The sequence below is a fragment of the Poecilia reticulata genome, linkage group LG14, assembly GCF_000633615.1.
Source record: "Poecilia reticulata strain Guanapo linkage group LG14, Guppy_female_1.0+MT, whole genome shotgun sequence".
Classification (NCBI taxonomy): domain Eukaryota; kingdom Metazoa; phylum Chordata; class Actinopteri; order Cyprinodontiformes; family Poeciliidae; genus Poecilia; species Poecilia reticulata.
This window is the reverse complement of record NC_024344.1, coordinates 1171135-1195933: the sequence shown is the minus strand read 5'-3', so window position 1 is coordinate 1195933 and position 24799 is coordinate 1171135. Positions and strand designations below refer to the sequence as shown.

Here is a 24799-nt window from a genome sequence, read left to right as displayed (position 1 = left end):
GTTATTAAATTACACTAAAGGCAAAAGAACACACAGTACTCTAACTCCACCAGTAGGTCACACGCTTTTCAGATTTACTTATGTAAAAAAAAAGAAAGACGAGTGATAGGAATAGTTTTGCAATCAGCAGCATAGAGGGCTTTTTCAAGAATTATTTAAAGCATCCGACATTTTTTCAAATAGTTTTTGCATACAAGAGAAAATGAGTAAGAAAAGTTCTCGTGATCAACTTCATGAATAATCCTCCTGTTTTCCAGAGCACTGCTATAGAGGCACGTCTCACGATTGGGCCGTTTGCAAACAATGGATCCCATTTGCTTCATAATCATACACAGAGGAGGACAATTATAAAACAGATGAAACATCAACATACCCAGAGTTTGTTGTCATAGTAAAACGCATCGAGCAGCTTGACGATGTAGCGGTGGTCACATTTAGCCAGGATGTCAATCTCCACCATGTAGTCCTCCAGCTCCTCCTCACATTTTGTCTCAATCACTTTGGCTGCAGCCAGAACTCCAGTCTCCTTGTTACAGGCCTGCAAAAAACAGACAAAACATTCATTTCAATGAGCACAAGTCACTTCAGACCTTTTAAGCAGAATTATTCCACTTCAGTCAATTCACTTACAGCTACAGTTCTTATTGTTTAAAATCAACTATAAGTTTTCTTCCACTTAATCATGTGAGATCAAGAATTTCAGATGTCTGCAATTGAGTCACTTTTCTTTCATTTCCACAGAAAACATCAAATTATGGAGGCTTCGGGGTGTGGCTGTGACTAAAAGTGAACATATGTTTATGTTCCAAATTAAAGGAATGAAATATCAAAAATCAAATGAATAGTATCATTATCAATATTTCAACATATCAAAAAGAAAAAGAAAAACAAACAGAACTATGATCTTTTTACAGAATAACAAACTCATTGACCTGCTCCTGATTCCTCTGGCATCCAAAGGAAAGAATAAATCGAGTTTCACCAAACGGCAATTAAAATGCGGATTATCATCTAAAGACACAGAACACTTCTCCAGGAAACACAGAGACAGGAACCATAAAAAGAAAGAAATGATAAAAAAAGCATACCAGTAGTTCTTGGTAAACATAAGCAGATAAATCAGTGACTCAGACATACAGAATGAACCGAGATGAGCATCATGTGAAGGACAGTATGTTGTGAATGCAGGCTGATGGGATGTTATGGACAGACGGCCTATTGTGATTCTGCAGTTGGAACTCCATGTTTAGAGCTGCAGCTTTGTTGTTGGCATCTACCACCATCACAAAGCCAAAGAAGAAATATGTGGAACAGAAAAATAGGAATGGGATCATTTTCAGCACCAGCAGGTAACAGAAAGTCTAAACTAAGTAAAATGAAGGAGATTTGTTTTTCCTTCTGGGCTTCCAACTTCTCGTTTAACACAATGGATTTGGAATGTCAGTCATTTACAAATCTCTGGGTTACGCTAAGGATCTATATTCTCTATTAATTGGAGATAATTTGTACATAAGCTGGTCAGSTCTTCAGTAACATATTTGTTTAAAACTGGAGCTGCTCTCTTACAAAATGACATCACTTCTGCTCATAATTTAAATAACAATGACCACTTGTCCCAAAAAGGCTAGAAGAAGATATTTAAAACACAATTCTCACCCGGTTTTCAAAAGCAAAATCTGAATTAACTGAAATGTTAAAGCTTTGATGAACTCCAAACAAAAATTTACAAATAACTTCCCATCAATGGAGCTTTATAAAAAAATATGTTCATTATTCTTTTCACTGCCAAAAAAATAATTCAACTATTTGTCAGCATGTTTATTGGTGTTGACAGAAACTGTAAGAATTTAATAATGCAGGTTTCTGGGTCTACATGTCCAGCCACAGACATGGAGGAATTCCACAGACTAAACAGTCTGGTGTGGCTTAAAGCCTCCATGCTTCGCAGGGTCTGTGGGAAAACATCTGAACAAACAGACTCTCAGCGACACACACTCTTCATGTTATGCCATGACTTTGAGTGCATACAAGTTGTGCACAAAAGTGTAGTAAGCCAGTGTTCCAGAGAAGCCATTCAGCACCTCCTCATCAGAGAGAAACCCGCAGAGTGAGTCAACAGGATGGCAGTCCAACCATCAAACCGTCAGTCAGTTGGTCAGGCCTCAACAGCAGACAAAGAGATGGTGACACTTTCACTGCACTGCTAATACTGCAGCTCTGCGTCTATGCAGTGAGCCTAAGCAAACTGCAGGGGTATATCAGCAGGACCAGACAGTGCTGATGTCCATCCGGTTAAAAGAAGGTCCAGAGCTCAGCTGCTGCCAGGCTCAGTGGACAGTTTCAGAACTAACAAACCAAAGATCCTTTAACTTATGGAAGTTTACAACTTTTTATTCCCAAATCAGAGAAGACTGTTGCTCAACTCCTTGACACATGTTCAAAAGAACCTCAGCACACATGTTAACATCTCAGTGGTAACAAGCCTGAGGAATGTGCCTCTGGCCTTCTGGTGACTGAAGGGCAGTCGGAGCGAAGAGGTTGGGAAGCAGATTCACGACCTCTTGTGTTTAGGTAGCTCCGGGGAATGTGTGACGTCAAACGGGCCACTCGAGAATAAAATATAAAGATGCATGTTTGTATGTGAACCTTAGCAAGTGGCAACACTCAGAGAGAGGAAGGAACGCTTAAACACCTCAGTGCATCTCAAAAGGCGCCTCCTGACTTTCTGACGTCAACACACAAGTGACTTGATGCTGGTTCATTAAGGGCAGAGCAGTAAAAAGGACATGCACTGTAGAATCCGAACTGCTGAAGAAGGATGGAGGCAAGTTATTTAAGATGAACAGCCCTGAGGGAGCAGAGCTCCAGCTGACTGTATGCTGTAGCTGCTTGCAGGCATCCCAGGAGAAAACAACAGTCCCGTTTCAAAGCCACAGACTCTTCACTCCTACAACAACAATCTCTGGCTTTGTTTGAAACCAGTTTCCATGGTTTCTCTTTCTCATCTAACTGACTTACTGTAAGTTGATTTTTGCAAACTGCCATAAGAAAAGATTTGTCTKGGTATCAGATCATTTGTGGCCTTTCTAAATTTCTTTACTTGCTAAACCGAGTCGATCAACAATTCTAGTTGTTTGTTTAAAGTTACTCTAAAAACCACCAAATGTTTTAGAGATTCAGACGTCTGGACTGCAGGCAGACCAGTTTAACACCAATGGTCTTGCAACAGAGAGCTGCTGTTTTAATATGTGCAGAATGCAGTTTGTTTCGCAGAAGGACGTGAAATGCTCCTTTAAAAACTCCACATGCCAATCATTCAGGATCTTATCTGCCAGTTGAGTTCGTCTTTTGGTTGAGAAATGAGATTCTAGATGCTGGCTGTGGGCCAAAAATCAGTTTCCTCTTCTCTTCTGCAGTGAAACATCAATAAATCAGGAACAATAAGGCCATTTAATCCTTAAGTCAATTCTACAGAAAGTGGATCTCATCTCTTTCTTTCTTAAAGGTTAAATATTATTTTGAAAGCGATTAACCATGATCATAGACAATTGCATACAGAAGTGTTTCTTAAACATGCATCCTTTTAGGCATCATCTTGTGTTAAATTGTGCTGGATCATGTCAATATACAACATAGAAAATTTAAATCAGTTTTTGCTCCAAGTTATATTACTCAAAGACAAAGAAAAGGATCATTCGGATTTCTGATCAGCCGTTTATTGCATCAAGGACTGAAGCCTTCTGCGTCCTAAATTAAAAGGTTAGTCATCCGTTTTCTGATCATCTCCATGTCTGTTTCTATACTTTTGGGAAAGAACTCCTTTTAAAATTCTAACCTCTTATTTTATGCCTTTGCAGCACATCAGCCCACAGCAAAGTTTTGTTCAATGTTGTTATGATTTAAATGCAATCGTCTCTTTTCACTACCTGCCCACTGAAATGAAAAGGGTTGGCTGTAAAAGCAGGTGATGCTGGTCCATGTGTCAGCAGACAAATGTACTGCATTTAATGACCAGCTCAGACTCATACAAAAGGCCTCCACCATCACACTCCATGTCTGCCATCTGTTTACACTCTTTGTCAGGCATGATCCTTTTAAATGAATCAAGCTGAGAAACAACACTGAGCCTGTCAGCAGAGTCATTGATAAAAACTGAGGAGGTGTTGAAAGCAGATGGATGGATGAGCCTCCAGCTGAGGCATCAAACATCCCTGACCCAAAATGTACAAAAGTAACATAGTTGAACCACCAGCTTCTCATATAAACCTTCTAATGTCCATATAAACGTCTAAAGAGACAAATCAAACCCCAACACGGCCAAACGCCAACAAAGAGAAAACACAAAGTTCAGGCCCTTCTAGGTTGTACAAGCATACCTCATGCTGATGTGTATTTTCAGTCTGTTTGCTGAGTTATGCTTTGAACAAAACACACAGCTTCCTTCAGGGCGAATAACGTGAGCAAGTTAGACCTTTGCCCCATTATAAACCTGTTAACGGCCCCTCCTCTGGAGGCTCTCACCACATGTTTGAAAGGAGGAATGCAGCTTAGTGCCTTCATCACCTCTGACACCAGGCATCCATAGAGGTAAAGCCTTTGCTTTCAAAAGAGTAACAATGTTAAATGACTGACCTGGATATAGACAACCTGTTTATTTAAAGAGGTAGCTACTTGTCTCAGTCTGTTACAACTGTGTCAAATGCCATATTTGTACAAGAATACAAAGTCCAGGATGAGATTTTTCTGTATCTCTCCAGCTTTGTAATGAAGGTGATCAGTTAATGTTCGTAGTAATGCTTCAGTGTCCCTTCAGCAACTTCAGCACTCTAGATTAAAGAGATAATAAAATAAAATAAACATTTTAATTTTCAGCTTTCTCCAGGTTGGACAATCACCTGCTGACAGTTTTCAGAAACTCCTGCCCGTTTTAACCCCTTATGACTTCTGCAAAGAAGAAACCACAATACTTTACAATAAGTGTGCAAAAAGTTAAATTTTGGCTGTAAGCATCATGCAAGCTTTCCCACCATCGTGTCCCAGTGGAGCAGGAAACACTCCAGGCTGATAACGTTTCCAAAACTGTCCCTCTGCTGCATTCTTCTTCAAATGTGAGTTATCTGCTTGTATTTAGAGAAGATTCTTGAAACAGACTCTGTGGAGCAGGACAGCAGTAAAACAAGAACACACTGCACTTCTTGAATAACACAAATAAAATTTGTTCTAGTTCGTAGAAAAAAAATGTATCTTTAAAACTCACTTCATGGCAAACTAAAAACCTCTAACACATGAAATTGTATTATTTTTGGTTAATGTGAGATTTTTGGTCTGATACACACAACAAGAGTTCTACCACTTTAGTGACTTAATATACCATCCATCCATCCATCCATTTTCTAACACCATTGTCCCTCAGTGGGGTTGGGGGGGTTCCCGGTGCCTCTCCAGCTGACGTTCCGGGCGAGAGGCGGGGTCACCCTGGACAGGTCGCCAGTCTGTCGCAGGGCAACACAGAGACACACAACCATGCACACACACACTCACACCTAGGGGCAATTTGTAGAGGCCAATTAACCTGACAGTCATGTTTTTGGACCGTGGGAGGAAGCCGGAGTACCTGGAGAAAACCCACCATGCACAGGGAGAACATGCAAACTCCATGCAGAAAGACCGGGGCCGGGAATCGAACCCAGAACCTTCTTGCTGCAAGGCAACAGCTCTACCAACTGTGCCACTGTGCAGCCCTGACTTAATATACCCTATATACCAAATATCCACACATGTAAATGACACTTGTAGGCAGAAACCATTCGTATAGCTCAGGACTTAATAACTGAGTTAACATGTAAATTAAAACAGATTTGTGAAAATGTTAAAAATTAATATTTGTTCTAAAACGAAGCCAGCAAATGTAAAAGACTCCCAAAAACTGAAGACTTGGCTTCTTCCAAAGCTTGGTGTTTGTTCATGAACCCAGCAATGTGTTGGTGTTTTCGTTGCTTACATTCACTTCTCAGATTACTTTTGAGTTTCACACTTTACTTCGAAATGAACGCTGGTTTTTCCAAGCAGGGGGAGACTGAGTAGACACTCACGTGGTCAGGCTATGATACCATTGCTCTGACTGCAGCTGTGGGCAAGTAACCATACATTTGTTGCCATTTCCTGACTTAACGCGGCTTATTCTCATCTAAGAAAAAACTGGTCTTTGATAAGTAATATTATTAGAGTTCCTAGCARCACAGAGCAACTTTAAAAAGTAAAGTTACTTACATCACTTCGATAAATAAAGTGATATTTATTTATAGGAGTTGTTAGGCTTCACAATTTTAAAGGCACCAGCAGTTTTTAATTAAATACAATCTTTCCTATAAACACAATCAAATTAATAAATGGATTTTTATGATGGTTCCTTTGTAAAAGTTGTACTGCTGTGCTAAAATATAAAATGTGTTTGCTTTTTTATTTATTTGTCAAAGGGGTATTGTATATCTAAACTTGAATTAAACACAGGTTGTTTTACTCAAGAAGTACTTTACAGAAAACAAATATTGCTTCAAGTCAATCAAACCGCCACTTAACTTTCACCTTGAGATGTAAGAGGAAACACAATCTTAATGCCTGATGTCACGACTAACCCCAACCTGAAACACACTCGGCCCTGTTGCTACGGCTCTTTGAGAAAATGTCACTGTTACTGCTTAAAGTATACAAAAACGGTTTCACATATTTCTTCTTCCTCTCTTAGTCAAGCTGCTGACTACATCTGAACACATATTTTTTGCTTTCACAGGCATCCTGGGCGTGAAGCATGTCACATTGTTAGGCTCAGGCCTACACCAAAGAACACACCCTGAAATGAAGCAATCTGTCTTTAGGATGTGAAAGTTTTGATCGGTGTAGAGAAATGCCCCACAGTGAACCTTAATGCAGCAACTTACAAGAACAAAAAAAATCAGGTCAGCAAAGCGTGGAAACGATGATTTGTTCTCTAGCTTAAAGGAAACTGCAGCCATATTTTAATCTGTCATCACTTCGTGGGGTTCTAAAACCATAAATCTCATGACAGATGAGCAACACTTCCTGCTCACAGCCCACGTAAAGAGCGAAACACTGGAGTAATTACAAGCTCATAGTTAGAGCGTGTAGCAAAGCCTCAAGCTCAGACAGGTAAAGCAAGATTATTCAGCCAAACCATCTGACAGGAAACTGGCGTGACGACAACGTGGGGTGAAAAGAATGCAAAAATATGTCGGAACAAAAACAAGTTGCGTTGAAGCTGATATGAGCTAATCCTCCAACTGTCTAACACCTACAGCTTCCTAGCAAAATGATTAAAGTACCAGACATAGATGGAAAGTTGTTTTTCAAGCACCTTAATAATGTGATCACATGGCCGATGGGGGGCTCCCATCATGTTGACACCCCACCCACACAGCTTGGTTCTTATCAGTCTGTAGAAGTTCAGCTGCTCCACTGAGATTAGACCAAGGGAAGCCCAAACTTTCAAACAGAAATGAAGACCCTCACAAGCACTTAAATGGTACTGCCATGTTCTGAGCTTCTCACAAAGAGGATGTCGAAATCTGACTCCCCCCACTTCTCTCACTCAGTTCGGTTTCTCTTTCACTCTACAGCAGATCCATCAGGAAATGTCCATGTTTTTAAGTTGTTTATGTTGTACTGTCTGTAACAGAAAGATTACCAAAGTTAACAACCACATAATGTCTTGAGGAYGACCAGGTTCCCTGCAATATACACATGACAAAACTGAAACATCTGAAGTGTAGCCAACAATCATAGCAATGAAAATGTCATTCCTCTTCTTAAAATATAAGAGTGATGTATATAATGATTCAAGAGATGCATTAGTGGATTTTGTGGTCAACTGKATGTGTTGGGAATATTATTGGGCTACCAGTACAGATTCCTCTTAAAAAGAAGGAACATCCAAAAATGCAAGAACAGCAAACTTGTTTTTTTTTTTGGCCTTCCTGTCAAAAGAGGTTTTGACATAATATTTGCATGGCTGACAGGGAGCACCCATCCATCCATCCATCCATTCATCCATTTTCTGTACACCCTTGTCCCTAGTGGGGTCGGGAGGGTTGCTGGTGATAGACTGGTGCTCATCTCCAGCAAGAGAGAAAACAGAATTATTTTATTATTCCAAAGAAAAGACAAAATGGCGATGCTGCTGACAGATTCTGTTTGTTCTTGCTCATGATTTGTGATTAGTGTGGTTAGCACTGCGAACACAGTATCTGAGGTAGGTGGATCTTCTTCAGGCCCAAATACAACAAACTGAAGTGGGATGTGTATTTTGCCACCTTTTAAAAAAAACACACAGTTTGAACTTCTGTAGCAATCTTTAAAAGTGGTTWATTTTTTACAAAGGGGAAATGCAATAAAATCATGACTGTATTGTTATTGTAGCAATGGCCACATGATGTTTTATCCCTGTCATCAACATATACTTTAACACGAGGTATACAAGTTTCATTTTTGTCTTAAAACTGAGKTTTTTTTAAGCGATGAGTGTTTTCATCTAAATTAATAGAGTCTAACTTTTAGTGCCAGCTTGTAGAAACACAGTTAAAGCTCAGATTTGGCGCGCTCTGTTCTTACTCTTCCAAACAAGAGGATCAGTGGGAATTTGACAAGAACGCRTCCTGACATCCTGCAGGCGTGTCTATGGATACGTTTCACCAACAGCAGCAGCAGCAGGGTAGTGTGCTCAGCGGCATGTGGCTCATTAATTAGTGAGAAGAAGAGTACAACTCCTCTGTTTCATGCCTGACTTATTACCATCTTATTTGYTGAGTATGCAGATAATATTTCCAATGTGTCAAATATATAAGACAGGATGTTCACTGCGTAATTCTGCTGGTGTTACTTATGTGAACAGGTTAAACCTGATTTTAGCTGTAAATGTTGCGAAAAAGCACCAGGAAGTTGGTGGGTTGGGTGGGGGAGGGCGTTACTTCACACATTAAGGTACCAAAATAAACATATTTGTGTAGTAACAGGAAGTATGAGGAAGAAAAAGTGATAATTGCATCAAAGAATTGGAAAAAATATAATTAATTTTTACATAAGTACACAAAATAACTCAAGAAAGCATACTCAGAAGGAAACGTTCCCTTAGGTGTGAGAACTACGTGTTCCAAAAAGCACAGGGTAGAAAGAGAAACATCCCAAGTAAGTCAGACATCAACCCACAGTGGGGATAGTAGTTGACTTTCCATCACTTTTCAACAAATAAAGGCAAACTTCAGTAATGTTGCTCAGCTGTGGAAACAAAGTACTATCATTATGCTAATGACTGAAGGTACTGCGGTCAGAAGTGTTGGTCTTCTATTTCACAACTCTATTTAAGATATTTAAGTTKGTAAAGGTCATTTTGCAGTTTCCCTTTGCATTAACCTACAGCTTTCCACATTGCTGGACAAAGAGAACACACCATACCTAAGAACCACCAGGTCAGACTGGCATTGATAACCGTCGGTGCAGAAGTTGCTGTAGAGGAAAAATGACTCRGTTGGAAATTTTCCATATCATTTAAGTGTTTAGAAATGAAGTCCACAAAAGTGTCAAAGGTGTGAAGAAGTTTCTTGAACTGAAACAGTTTTTTCTTTGATRGAATGTTAACTTTTATTTTAGGTTGATACTTCTAAGCAAGGAGTGAGACTTAAGCAAATACCAGTGCGGATAGGAAGAAAGTTATAAAGGTTAGAGTSCTTGWTAAACAGAGATTTRACTAAAGGCTAAAGGGTTAGAGTCCCAGTTGACAGAGTTTCAACTAAAGGCAAAAGGTAAGGGCTCTTAGAGCCCCCTTACTTTGAGGCGACCCCTTAAGGGTAACTCCTCGTGCGGATAGGAAGAATGTTTTTAATTTCTTTTCTACGTTTTAATGATGTAAAGCTCCCCGGAAAACGTCCCAGTTAAACGACGTTTAACTGAAGTCCTACGGGGTTTAGAGTCTCAGTTGACGGAGTTTCAACTAAAAACCTAGAGGTTGGAGTCCTTGTCAAACGGTGTTTTTGACTAAAGTCCCTGAGGGTTAGAATCCCAGTTAAACTGCGTTTAACTGAAGTCCTAAAGGGGTTTTAATGTTTTTTTTTGTTTGTTTTTTTATCTCTTTCTCACTGTTTGTTCAATGTCACGTGCCGTTTTTATTTTAATTATGTAAAGCACTTTGAAATGCCTTGCTGCTGAAATGTGCTATACAAATAAAATTTGATTGATTGATTGATTGATTGATTGATTGATTGAAATACCAGAAACTTACTGCAGCAAAGTTCCTCATTTTTATCCTTTTGGGGACTCTCAGTTTTGTCTTGGATCACATAAGAACAGGAAATATCGGCAATCCTTTGAAAGTCTCTCAGCTAAGCTGAGGGTCTATGTGTTCCTATAAAGAACACAAACTGATGTTTCCAGTTAGCGAGGCTAAGCAAGCTAGCCATGCTAATCACACCTTTTGCCAAGGTACTAAAAATTTATTTTCAGTGACAACTCTAAACATCTGGTCTTTGTATTTGAATTGATAGCAAAATGTTATTCAGCTGTTGCACTGATGTCACTCAGTGCAACACGCAGAGTTACGTTATCTCTGGTCCCAATATAAATGATTAAGAATCAAAACTAGCATAACGTCTGCATCAGGGTACTTAGAAGTTGCATTGAATCATTCATTCATTGGGATTTGAATCCATTTTCTCAAATATTACGTTGGTCATTTGTATTTTGAAATGATCTTAAACTACATGGCTGAAATAATTATTGGTTTTGATGATTACCGTGTTAAGATTTGCTAGTAATTCCCTTTTAAATGAAATTACCAATAATCATTTGGGATAATTGACTAAGAGATTAAGACACTAAATTTTGAACGCAAACTCTCAGATGCTCAGGAATATTTCAGAGACTGAAGTATTAAATGTTGCAACTATTTCTTAAACTGTGGAAAGTTGCTTTTTTTTTTAAACATATTAACATTTTTTTCTATTTAACTCATTTCTGTTTCTCCATCATCATCATTGTAATCACAAGTTTATGCTCGACAACACTGGAAACAACATTTCTCAAAAATATTACTCATCATTRAGTGCTTGGTCTGCATAGAAATTTCTGTTTCATTATACTTAATATTAGGCAGTTTTCCARTTTGTTAATATTTAATACATACTCAGTTTTTACCTCAGGGTTAACTAACAGTGAATGCCCTCCAGCCTGTAGAAACACTYTCTGCATATTTCTTAAACACATTTAAATARAACCATGATGCTATTTATACCCATGATTAATTTTCATGCAATAATCCTGAYRCCATGTTTTAWTTCATTGTCAGAYGGGCTGTATTTTTATTTTGAATAATGAGATGTATTATAACCTTTTCTTAGCTACCAATAGTTTCATTTGTACAGATATTTCTGTCCCAAAGCCAGRATGATTTTACACTCTTCACTACAACTATGAGCTCTYTCTGATGATATGCGTTTTTTATTATTATTATCTTTTGTTATAAASACATGGAAATTGTCAACTTTAATAAAATTTTGCTCTTATTGGGAAATTAGAATCAATTTACTATCGACAGAGYAGACCTTTACACAATCAAAAGCTTTTATTCATATTTAACCAAACACAGATATTGTGCAAAACAGAAATGACTGCAGAAAAAAAGGCCTTCAGATATGAAAATATTGTTGTTGACCTCTGAACTCAGCTACACACATTATAGTGATTCTAAGAAAAGAAAACAGAAGTTGCACTTACGTTTTAAGAAATACTTCTGTGATAACTGATAAACAAGTTCCTGAAGATACTACTTCATTTGTCCTCAACTCTCTTGTTTTTCCAGCTGTGACAATAACTTGTGTCAGGATGACTCTGTACTCTCAACCACGTTATGCTGTTAAACATGTCTGCTTGGTTTCAGTCACAGAAAACATCTCTGCCTTCATCATCACACATTCACAACTAACTTCCACCCCCGACAGTCTGAGGAAACCAGTCCTCAGCCCTGTCACCCAGTCTTCCTCCATCACAGTGTTTAATGGAAAACATAAAATTCACCAACTGAGACCTTCCCTCCCACACATGAGCCGATAATTCTGAGATTTGGGAGCAGCAACAGGAAGTTATCAGTCCTGAGACGACAACAGTCCCACAACTTCCTTCTCTGGTCATCATCTGCTCGGTGACTCTGCCTCCTAACCCTCTGACAGCTGCAGGTGTGAAGATGTTGTCTTGGAAACCCACAGAATGATAGCAAACAGAAGCCAAAGAATAGGATTGTAATGTGAATGGGGAAAGATAAACATATAAGAGAGATTGGATTTCAGGGTGGTACTTTACTCTTCCTTGAGTGGGTTTGTGAACTTTTTGTAAGTTTTAGCACTGAAAACTGAAGAATTGCTCTTAGCTTTACACCGAACTCTAAAGTCTTAAAATGGTTTGTCATCAGTTTTCTCAGTCACCCTAAAACCAGTTCTTGTGTCTAAAGGGTTTTAATAAAAATGATCAACTTTAGAACAGTTAACTTCCTCACACCTTCTCCAATTCATACGCCCGATCCAGCAAAAACTGAATGTCCACGCAGTGTTTCCTTTCTTACAAAAAGTGCCTTTTCTAGTCATTGCAGAATTCCTCCAACACAGCCTCCGCCGTGTCAAAGGCATTCACTGTGCTCCGCTGGGCTGTGCAGACACAGAGGGCCTGTGCCCCGTTTCACAGAGGCGAACTGACATGCCAGCAGGTCAAGATTAAATAAGTTTTCCAAGCCAAAACTCTGCCAGTTGCTGAGGTCTGGAAGGCGGCACAGAACTAATGAAAAGGGCTTTCACTGWCCGGTGAGGCTGACTTGTAYCGTGGAGCCGCAGAAAAGACTGAGTGTAGACAGGATGAATACAGGTGYCARTACAAGTAATGCATTTCAGTAGGTAGATTAAAAMAGCCCCAAACTGATTAAAAACACAGTGATACACTTCAAGCACTTATTTGTTTGTTTTCATAATTAAAGATTGCAGTTGATACAGACCCAAACAGCCTGTGGCCTTGCTGAGGTGTTACAGGAAACCCAGGTTGATTTAATAAGCAGCCTTCGACTCATCTGCACTGCTAGCACTTGGCAAGTTTGCTGGCCAGTCAAGCAGAGTGATACCATGGTCATTAAAGCAGGTATTTACAATTTTTGCAGTGTGGGTTGGTGCCAAGTGCCTGCAGAAAAAAAGTCTAATCAATGAATCCATGAGGTTAGTCAGCAGAAGGAAGGATAAAGTGCCTGGTGTAAGGCAGTGCAGAGCTTAAACTTGGCACAGTGGACACACACCAGCAGTGATGATGGCTCCCCAAATCACTGACTTTGAATTTCACACTAGACCTCAAGCAACTTGAATTTGGTGCTTCTCTACTTGTCATTCAAACTGAAACTGATTTTAAAATAAAATGTCAAATTTGCTAAGATTTTTGGCAACTGGGAATGATTTCACTCATTTTCTTCCTTGCACAGTAAGACACTGCTGACATTTCTTGCCTCTACAGGAGTGGGCTGATGAAAATAATGCAACAGATGAAGACATGTCTTTCTGAATCTCCCCCAAAACTCCCCTAAAACTACCTGACTGTACCACATGTTTTCCTTCCACCCAACCTTCCACTACTATGCAGCACTCTGAACAAACCAGCTCTTCAACAGTCACCTTTTGCTTTTGTGGCCCACATGCTTGGAAAAATATTAAATTAGCATTCTCCCATGCATTCACACTTTTTTTTTTATCTTATGCAATGTTCTACTTAAACTTTAACGAGTTGTTATCCACACTGATCAAAATAAACGGATATAAACACTTAAAATATATCACTCTGTATGCAATGAATCTGTATAGTACAAGCGTTATTTGTGCAATTAAAGTGCTTAAATAAATAAAGTTTTAAAATGATATTGTGACGTAGTGATGCATCGGTACTGTTCATGTGGATAGAGCGACTTAAAAGCTGAGACTGACTACCTGACTAACAACATACTTTACATAACTATCCATTTACAAAAAGAAAAGAAGTTTGGAGGGTGAAACATCTCACATGTGACAGGGAGTAGTCCACCACACCCCACAAACAACTTAAAAATAAATGTGATCAATACTGCTACACCTCACATCATTTTCTCTGTTGAAACTATAAGCTATACTTAAAACGTGGTTGATAGGATATAAAAAGAAAACACTTATGAAGAAAGGTAATAGCAGTCAGGTGTTTTAAATGGTCTTACCTTGTAAACCTTCCCAAACGCGCCGTCTCCCAGCTCTCCAACTATCTCCCATATGTCATTWGGGTTCACGTCTCGGCTGACGTGCTCATACTGCTTCAGCTTCTTCTTTAGGATGATTTTACTAAACTTTGCGAATGCCATAACTAGCACTGTGACGTTTTTTGAATGAAATAAAAATGTAAATGATAAAAGAATAAATCAAAGAATACGTTAGTTGACAACGCTCTCTACACAGAGAGCATTACGCACGCCAATACGCAAAAAAGTGTTGTCTTCACTTTTCGCCTTCTTAAAAAGAAGCAAAAAGAACTGAGTGCTTTTTCAAGAAGTTATTCTGCTCCATCCATTTTACTCCCGAGGATCTGCGACGTCTAAGGAGAAAACATGCCAATAATCCGCCTTACAAACCGGGGCACGCAGTGACCACCTGCCGCTGCAGCGGTGGACACGCTGATGAGGTTCTCTGTCTCACTGTGCGTGTCTAGCTGTCTGGGCAACTTGTTGATTCAAACTGAGACGAAGCCCCACCTTGTTGCGCAACCGCCCTCTCTTTCAGTGGCGTCATGGAAATGTAGTTCTTCTATCCGTCCTCTGAGTGGCACAGATGGAGCAAAAAAACTCCATATCCGGGTTGGCGCACGCAGCCGTCCCCGTTAATGCCTGTAACTCTGTATTTGACAGCTATACACGTGTTTATCTATCTACTAATTAATGGACAACGCGCTGCTGTTTCATAATACAAATGCATAGGCGTATGTTATTTATATATCACATCAATACTATAGCTCAAAAACTCAAATTTAGATTTTGTACTCAAAGAAAAGAAATTAGTCAAATTGGCAGGACAGCTAATCACGTTTATGTTTGATTCAACACTTACATTTCTTGATCTAGTTTCTCATCACTTCTCATTTCACACTGCTGCAGGTCAGCAAACTCGCTTTTTCCTTCCACATATTTTAAAACAGCTCCATCTGGTGGAGCTTTCCACGTAACAAGCATCCAGATTTGTATGTAGTTTAAAAACACTGTGTATTTTAATTTAACATCATAACTGGTATATTTCGGTACTTGGTCAACCTGCACTGTAAATATTTTCACCCAAAGTCACTGAAAAAAGCAAAAAAGAAGTCAGTGAGCATAACCCAAATCAGAAACATGTAAGAGGACAAATGTAGATGAAAATTAAACTATAAGCATGAACTATATTTTTTTATGCTTTTGAAACATTACAGCATTTTTAAACCCATTATCTCAGTACACCATGACCATGACAGAGACTCTTTGTCCCAGACTGTGTCATGTTTTTGAATCATAGCTGTTTAGTGAGGCCTGGATGCTTTAGGTTTGTTCAGAGTTCTCCTGTGACCTTCTGGTTGAGTTGAGTCGACTTGTCAATGCAATCGAAAACATTTTGACAGAGCAGCCACACCTGGGAAGATTTAACATTATCCCAGTGATTCCWGTAATCCCAGTTAATTCATGATTTAGCAATGGGGGAGATTACTTGTTCACACATTTGGATACCACTTTCCCTTAGTAAATWAAATCCTCATTTGAATAGTGCATCTTKTATTTACTTAGACTGTTTTTACCTGATACTAAAATTTTATGAAAGCACGACAACAAAMAGAGGTATTCTGTACTTTTTCACAGSTCTATAAACACAAAACTTKGTTTTATCTTCCTTTAGTGTTCAGATGCTGCTTTTAACTAAAGTCAGGACAATACATCACAAACCTGATGACGTCAGCACAAGGCTTCTCCTTTGTAATTTTTCACATATGGKTGAGTCCAATCAAACATGGTGTCATACTAACTAAAAACCTGGTTTCATCAGACTTTAACACCCAAGCAGTGTATTTGGTCTAAAAGCTTTTTGTGAATAATGAGAGAAATCGTCTCTCCAACTCAAAGCAGGAATCGTTTAATTAGACTTTTAAATGAAAAGAACTAATAAAACATTTCTTGCTGTTATGACAGCAGGAATATTAGCAATGAATGATTGAGGTCTTGGACACACAAATTATGAAACTATGGCATCACTCAAATAATATGATGGCAACATGATTTTGTTAGGACAGGAACGGCTTTATGTTCSATTTTKTTTGTCTGTTTCATGTCCCAGAGTCTGTCAGCTGTTCTGTCCTCTTTAAGACGAGGCCTGGTGACTTGAAACCAAGTCAGTAGACACAACTATGCATATTACATTTTATCTCATAATTATCCTGAAGAGAGATAGTTTTTTTTATTAATAAAAAAGGTTCATATACTTCCTTTATGATAAAAGAATATTTGTATTATCTAAGATAAAAACACAGTTTTGCTTCATCTGAAGCACTTCCATGTTTTGAGGATACTTCAATATACAATTATTCTAACTACTGTCCTAAAACCTGGTAAAAGAATTWAAAAAATCATACCATGAAATTAAAGGTTTAATTTTTACTTGTTGGGTTCCTAAACATCAGAATCAGATAAAAAGCAGCAGGTTCAGATTGTAGTTTATTTTAGGTATTTAAAGCTTAAATTACTCATAATTCTTGGAAGCTTTCTGCTATTAAGAGTTAAATTATCTGTCATATTGACAGGGATGTTCCTAAAAAACGGGAGGATTTTATGCTGCGTCTGTTTTTCATTTGTGTTCTAAGCAGTTGGAATGGTTTCAGAAACGTAATTCCATTTGTTGAGTGTAAACAGCACCTCTAGTGGTTTACTTTAATCAGACAAGGTTTCATTTCCCTCTTCTAGCTAATGCTTTGAGCTTGCATAAAGTTCCCATAACRCAGTCATGTGTCCTCATCTCAGCTGCACTGCTCTGGAGACGATAGCCTGGAGTAAAGAGACAAGCTCATGCAGGTTCAGTCGGCCCTCAGAGGTTTCCACTAATCTGCCCACACTGATGTCTACATGTTTACTTTGTTCAGCTTCTGTGACATCAGCTCGGCCTCACAGGTGCCATCAAATAACCTGGAGATTTTTCACTTCCTAAAAGCATCTTCAGGGATTTTTTTTTTACCTTAATAGCTTTTTTACCTTAATTCACAGTCAAAAAAAAGTCATGAAATATTCATAAATGCYGCATAGCATTTTCAAATTCTGGCAGGTGTTGTGATGATTTAAAACTAAAAAAGGAAAGAAAAASAAAAGACGTGAAAAACGCAACTTTATTATTTTCCCAGAAACTCTCATTCTCCTTTATTGATAGAAATTATTATAGAAACTGTAATTATAAYGCATTGTAGACGTATTAGTACCACATTTCAAATTGTGTCAAGTTACAGTGATAATCTGGCTCTATATTTCAGGAGGTTTTATTTATTTAACTGTGAAGTGGAAAGAAAAGGATGTGAGAAGATTTTCTTTCCTTTTCAATTTTTCATTGTTTTTTTTTTTTTCAAATTAAATCTAAAAATGTGACAAGGATTTTTACTCATCCCTGTTATTTGATATTCCCAAATAAAATCAAATGCAACCATTTTTTCATCTGAATTGCTAAGTCATCTCTCCACCYACAGCTGTGCTGTTAAAGAACACCTGAAGACCATCGAATGCAGAGATGCAGTTTTGGACAAACCTGAAGCCTGGCTAACTTATAACACAATGTCCCTGCTTTACGGGAATCCACAATTAGCTGTAACAGTAGATTTTATTTTAGAAATGTTTATTTTAGATGTAAAACAATACAGCAATAATACCATAGACTGTTGTTTTTATTAAATACATTTTGATAAAATATTGTCACATGGACGTTGTCATGTTATTTACGCTGCAATGCATTCTTGTTAGCTGGGTAAAGGCGCTTTGTAGACAAAAACTGTTGGCACGTAATTTGGTTTTAGCTTGCTAGAGTAACGATCACCTGTCAGAGCTGTCATCAGTTTTGCTCCTACAAATGATTCAAAGTCTCCTGGAGAGAAATGTTGAGGGCACAAATGTAGGTCCTTCAGAAGTTGTATTAAATAAATCCCCGCTAAATCCCACCGCGCTCTTCTTTGTCTCATGTGGGTAGACCCAAACAACCCTGGACACAGTTCAACATGATAATGGTTGCATCACATTGTGTAAATGTTTTCTTCAGCAGGGACAGAAAACCTGGTCAGCATTAATGTGAACTAAATTATGGGCATTCCTGAGAGAAAACATGTGCTTTTAAGCAGAACAATGAYCCTACAGATCCATTCAGACCTAATATACACCATCATGTCTCAATGATCCCCTTGAAAATRAGATGCTGTATCCCAAGGGGTTTTCTTTGAAACAAATAAATGAGATGAAAACTGATCTGATGGAACTGAAGTTCAGTTATTGAACAGAAGATCAGAGAAATGCTGGATGTAAATGCAATTTTTAGATTTTCATTGTGAAAAACCATATTGGAAACCATGCATTGAGGTTAGATGTTGCAAGTGACAAAATGCAAAAAWARKKKWAARGRWWMYKRWWMMWTTTYMWKGRAMYKSMAAAARRAMMWTTWAAWWWRMYTTKKTWRSYTTWWKKTWWWWTKKKRMMRKTWAAAAATKTTWMMMYTTTTWWKKWAAAWYCMMMMRKTTTWMWAAAAWTYCYTTWAAAAAATCATGTKTTGTGTAATGTAACACAATGTAAAAAGAAATACATAAAAACTTTGACTTTTCCACTTYTTTAAGCTCTTTGGACTTTGGACAGACAAGAATGGTGGACTTTCAGTATCGATAGTTTGGACGCTCCAGCGCAGCACAGTCATAGACGGTAAACACCAGGTCCTGTTAAAACACATAAGAGGTAAGACATATAAATATTAGTTAATAACAACTGTGGGGTCATATAAAGCTTTTAGTAGTGTATTTCTATATATTAAAATAATGATATTCAATATAATAATACATAGCAGTTGGTATAAGGTTCTCCCAGGAGACACTGTGACTCTTACACTCCATTTACTGTATTTCTGTGATTTACCTCAATTACTGCAAACCTTTTTCCACWCCATGGCCTAGTCTGCGCAGACTAGGACACTGTCTGCAGACCTAGATGTGTGTGACTCTCCTCATCACGTGAGTGGGATCAAACGTCCCCACAGGACAGCACAGTTCTCATAATCTGCATCAGAAACGTTGCCTAATCCTGTCAGAGCACCCACTGAGTGACCCACTAAACTGCAGACTTTTTTCCATTTTGTGTCACGTCAGGCTGCAGCGACTRGGATTGTTGGCAAACAGATATTCAAAAATGTGCTGTTATTTTTGGCGAACAAAATGTTGTCCCAGAATGTCTCATTTTGCCTTGCACAGWTAGAGTATTACCTTATTCCTGCTAATATTTTAGTCATCAATCCTGCAGGAATGCCCTGTCACTGTGTTTGGTGTTCATATATGCCATTAGGCTGTCCTTCAAATTTTACTCAAGTGTATTAAGCTGTAACTTAGATTGATAAGGGTCATTTTTCTTGGGTCTCATTTTACTTTGCAAAATTAAATAAGCAGTTCAGCTCCAATTTTATGCAGTTATATTACTGGTGGAGACAGACTCATTGCTCAGGTAGTTAAATGGCAATCATGCAAAAAATGGGGTGAGTTATGGCTTAGAATAATTAGAAGAGACTGAACTTTCAAAATAAAATAAGCTTCCTGACTACTTGGCTTTGAAGAAAACCTGACTGAAATACCTCTTAAAGCCAGACATTTCATTCAAATCAGTCAATCTCTTCTTATATATAGTTTATCGCCTAAAAACAATCATTCAGTTGGTTTTGCTTTATTATTGTAAAACATAGTTGAATTCCAAAGCGAGCCCACAGAGCGACATGCCCCTGGCATCTGTTCACATCTTTTCAGGACAACCATTTGTATTTTTCTGGTTGTTCATCTCCTCTCTATATGAACCGTTTTCAATTTGCACTCAACYCTGAGCTTATTAAAGCGCCGTTGGGATGATCATATTTTTATTTTATTTTTTTCGTCTTTGAAGCTGTSAAGCTTTAGTTGCCTTACTGCAGCGTACGGGGCTGGATGGGTGCACCAGTGTTGCTGTTCTGGAAGGAATTAGGCATCTGACGTGTCATTAAATGTTATTTTATTATTCATKATCTATTATGGTATATCCATCCATCCATTTTCTGGTCACCCTTGTCCCTAGCGGYTTGCTGGTGCCTGTCTCCAGCAAACATTTTGGGCGAGAGGYGGRGTCACCCTGGACAGGTCGCCAGGCTGTCGCAGGGGATCTATCATAGTACATAYTTTAGTTAAATAAGATGCATCTCTGGACAGAATCTGTAATATCTAAATTCAACATTATGGTTKTTACAGTTTATGCCCATTGTGACCTTTCTTACCCCATGGCATTTCTCTCCCATGACGATGAAGAGCTGCCGCAGAGTGACTTCCAGCTTCCTCACTTCTCTGGTGTAACCGCAGCGCCGCCGTCTCAGGTCTTCCACCAGGGAGATGTAGTCCCTCATTTTATACATCACACAGGCATTCTGTCATGAGTAACAATTAAGATTTCCCATATGTGATTTGAAGAAGCTGAGGTTTGCAGTCAAAACGCAACAGAAACAACCAGGGAAGTTTGGGTGAAATCTGCAAAAACAAAGGTTCTAAAGACCTTAATTTAGGGATTTGAGCACATTTTGAAAATGATGAATTTTAAATCACATTTTACAGAATTTGTAAATCATACTTACATGTATATCAAGGTAGAGTTCTGGCATATGCGCCATACAGTGACCCTGGAGGGGAAAAAAAAATAATCCAGCTATGAAGTTAAGAAATAAATTAACAAATGAAAAATCTGCCTCTAGAGGATTAAAAATCAAAGAGTGGTAAAAATCACAGCATCTAACTTACGGTTTCATAGCCGATCTTCAAATCAGCTGCCATCTGGGTGAGCTCCTGTGCCATGCTGAGAGCCTTGGAGTAGCAGGTTGGTGGGAAGAAAGGGTAGCTCAGCGCCATCGGTACCACGGATAAAAGAAGCAACAACTTTTTCAAGATCGACATGATGCACAGAAAACTGCTGGGATGACTGAGTTTCTTTCTGATTCTTTCTGCATATATTTAGCCACGTATGCTGGCAGACACATTTTAACACGCCCTCTTTGTTTTCTCCAAAATATATTCTGCAATAGTATGGCATTTGAAGATCCTTTGTGGAAGACGAGAAAGCGTTCATTTTGGCTTGGAGAATCTGAGTGAGATATTTTTAAACCAGCTTTTTGGCAATGGAAGAGACTTTAACTATAGGTAAACTGTAAACTGTAATTGTCCCAATTAGGGGAACCCACTTCAAAATGCTGCTACAGTCAAAACAAAGTAAGCATTCTTTTGTTAAAATTCTTCTCATCACAATTTGATATGCTGTTGATCCATTATTTTTCATCCCTGATTTTTGTGAGCATTTTATAAAGGAAACTAGTTTAAAAATAACCGACGTCATGCACACTGCTTTGCTTTCTGACATAAACAGATGCATCCATAAAAAGTCTTGTTGGTCCATTTCTGCCTCCTGGCTCAGTGTGATGGTTTGGTTTGCAGCGGTTTAAGGAAGTGGTTCCTCCTCAGGATCATCACATGCTGGAGTCAACATCAAGTCAACAACTTGATGCAGTCAGACCATCTTAAGTGACTTTATATTATGAACTTTATTTGATTGTACAAGTATAATAAATATGATTTGATTGTACTGGAATTCAAACTATTTAAGCTAAATTTGGACAGAGTCTTAGTTGGATTATAATTGCATCAGTCTTATAAAATTGCTTGTGGAATTACATCTGTTGTAATTTGGCACTAAAAACAAACTGTTTTGTATCCGTTTTGTGAAATATTGTATCATGAAGCATAATGTCTATTATATTTACTACATCAAATGCTACGTCTCCTAACATAACACAGCTAACATCAACAGTCCCAAGACCTACGTGCAAAGTGGTATTAAGAAATGTGAATGATAGTTTTGAAAATATTTTACATCATTTCTTTATTGCAACATGTTACATAAATAAAACTCACTGAGCAGAGTTTAGAAAATTCAAATTGTTATGCCTGTTGTGCATTGGAGGTGAAGCTATAAAGAATTTTAGAGGTACATTTTCCCATTTGCAAAATTTGGATTAATATTTAATAATAAAATATTAAAATATATATTTTTCTAATTTATTTTAGAGCCACGCAAAAACCCAATTGCTTTAAATGTATGTTCCAGTATATGTTAAAATATATGTTCTGTTTATCTTGACTGCATTTGCATAACAACACCTGTCCTTTCTAACAATATAGGCTGATACTCTCAAGGCTCTATGCCAAATAAAGCCCAGGCTGCACCGCTGTTATCTTAGACACTTTTTGTTCTGACTTTCATCCACTAGGTGGGGCTGATTTTTAAGAAACTTTCCTGCAGAGCTTCCTTTTGTTCAGTTACAATAGCAGTTAAAAGTTGTTGCCCACATTAAAACAACTAAATCTGATAAACCAATGCTTCACTTTGCAGGCCAAAATTATTTCATGTACTTACAAAAAAGGACAGCAGTGGGACAGGCTGAGGCCTCCCACGTGGTCAGAATCTTTCTTTTGTCTCTGTGCAGGTGTAACATGACACAGTCATCACTCATCCCATCCAAAAGACGAGCACAGCTACTCATGCTGCCAAAAGCCCAATAAGGGATTGGCAAGGTTTTGACTGATGCTCGTCACTTTTCATAGCATGCTGAGATGTTCATTGTATGAAGATGGATGATACACACTCTCACGCACTCATACACACACAGTGTGCTTTGGCTTGACTGAACAGCAAGAAGGGGGAAAAAATGAGCAGTGTGCACCGTCAGCATAATTCATCCCTCAGTCCCACCACTCAGCCGTTCCCCTTCTGACCTTGGGCCACTGAATTAACAGGGGACTGAGGTGAGTGTGCAGTGCTTTTAATGGATGGATGTGTTTTACAGTTTGTAGTTAATGGCAGCACAAGTTAATGGATGATGGTGGGCTAAACAAATGGCCCAAAACTTGCCAAATTATGATGCGGCAAAGGAAAAGTTCTGGCTTCAAAGGTATACAGTAGAAGCATGGCGATGCAAAAATGTTCATGCCGTTTGAAATTTCACACATTATGTCAAAAGCTCAAACCTGCATTTCATTGGGATAATATATTACTGACTCAGCAGAAGATCAGATGAGACTAAAACAGAACCTATTTGACTCGTGCAATACTTAATGTGTGACAGAAAACTAAAGCTACTTTCAAACATCTTTCCATGGATGCTTGTCTATAAAAAATGTCATGAAAAAAGAGGATTTTATCAAGTTTTCTCTTCTGTCAGGATAAGACATTTTACTTTTGCTGAGATGCTTCTGTCCTGTTTCATTTGATTTTTTCCACAAATATGGACCAACAGACCATTTAGCAATGGAATGTCCATGATCTATGACCACCTTCTTAGTGGTTTGGTAATTATTAGTCAAAGTGATGAAAATGTTTGGCATGGTACCAATTTTATTTTCAAATTCAAGCATCCAGAATGCTGAAGTGACAGGAGCATCTGCAATGTTTTGAGTGAAATTAAATAATTTCATTTCTGGGTCATTGCACTAATTTTTGCAGTCCTTGCAGACATGTGGGGTGCATGTAGAAGCTGAGAGACTCATGCAGGATTCCCATATGCATCAAACATCAGTAATAGCCTTGCAAGAGCTGTAATCAGATTGTATGTTCTTGTGCTGCAAACAGTGGTGGATGATCCTGGAATGAAAGACAAATACGGAACAGAACAATGAGGATAAACCTACTGAGCTGCAGAGAAAGGGTTCATTAACACATATCCAGATGTAAATCTTTAGCTTGCCTTATAGAAGGTGGACAGAGAAAGAGACATACCCCAAAAGATTCAAAGCTGCAGCAAAAGATGGTTCCACAAAGTATTGACTCAGGAGGCTGACTTCACCGTTCAAGCTAAAAAAATAACCTGTCTTGATATTAGAATAAAGACAGAAATATCCTTTGTTGTCCCACAAAGGAGAAATTCAGCTGCAACAGCAGCATCAGATGTGGGTTCACACAATAAAAACTCTATATTTATATTCTATATGGAAAATTATTTTTGAAATATAGAGTAACTGTATAGAGTTGCATTGGATTCTTGTTTTTCCTGCATAAATAGTTTTACTGCAGTGTAAATTTACAGGATTTTACMATAGCAAGATTTTTCATCACATTACAAAAGATTTGACTTTCAGCAGAGCACATGTGCGAGGTGGCAACCCGGTATTTGCTGTAGGGGGCGCTGTTCTAAAGGGATCATCAACCTGCGTTGCTCCACATAAACTGAAACAATATTTAGATTTTAGGGTTTCTATCTTTATTAACAATATAAATTAGTGATTTTCATTCTTAAAACCAGATCTAAATACAACCTARAACTTACTTACTGATGTAAACAAGTTCACATAAGGTCATGTCACATTTATTTTAGGTAATGAATTGTGGCATTTTCAGAATGACATGTTACATCATCACTAGGTGAAATTTACATAACATTTGTGAAGAAGCACATTG

General features: G+C 38.2%; 2 protein-coding genes across 2 annotated transcripts in view; both read right to left on the bottom strand.

The window, feature by feature from the left end:
• stk10 (serine/threonine kinase 10) overlaps positions 1–14722 on the bottom strand; it is a 40228-nt gene extending 25506 nt beyond the window's left edge. The window contains exons 1-2 of the mRNA XM_017308487.1: positions 14273–14722; positions 374–538 (exon numbers count right to left, since the gene is read on the bottom strand). Coding sequence (XP_017163976.1) covers positions 374–538; positions 14273–14413 — 306 coding nt within the window. The 5' untranslated portion in view covers positions 14414–14722. The remainder of the gene's footprint in view (positions 1–373; positions 539–14272) is intronic.
• Positions 14723–18844: 4122 nt separating this feature from the next.
• On the bottom strand, positions 18845–21287 carry cytl1 (cytokine like 1). Its single transcript, XM_008426905.2, has 4 exons — positions 21097–21287; positions 20934–20978; positions 20583–20729; positions 18845–19014 (listed from the first exon to the last, which is right to left on the bottom strand). Exons 1-4 carry the CDS (start codon positions 21247–21249, stop codon positions 18955–18957), a joined length of 405 nt encoding a protein of 134 aa, XP_008425127.1. The 5' UTR covers positions 21250–21287; the 3' UTR covers positions 18845–18954.
• Positions 21288–24799: the final 3512 nt, after the last annotated feature.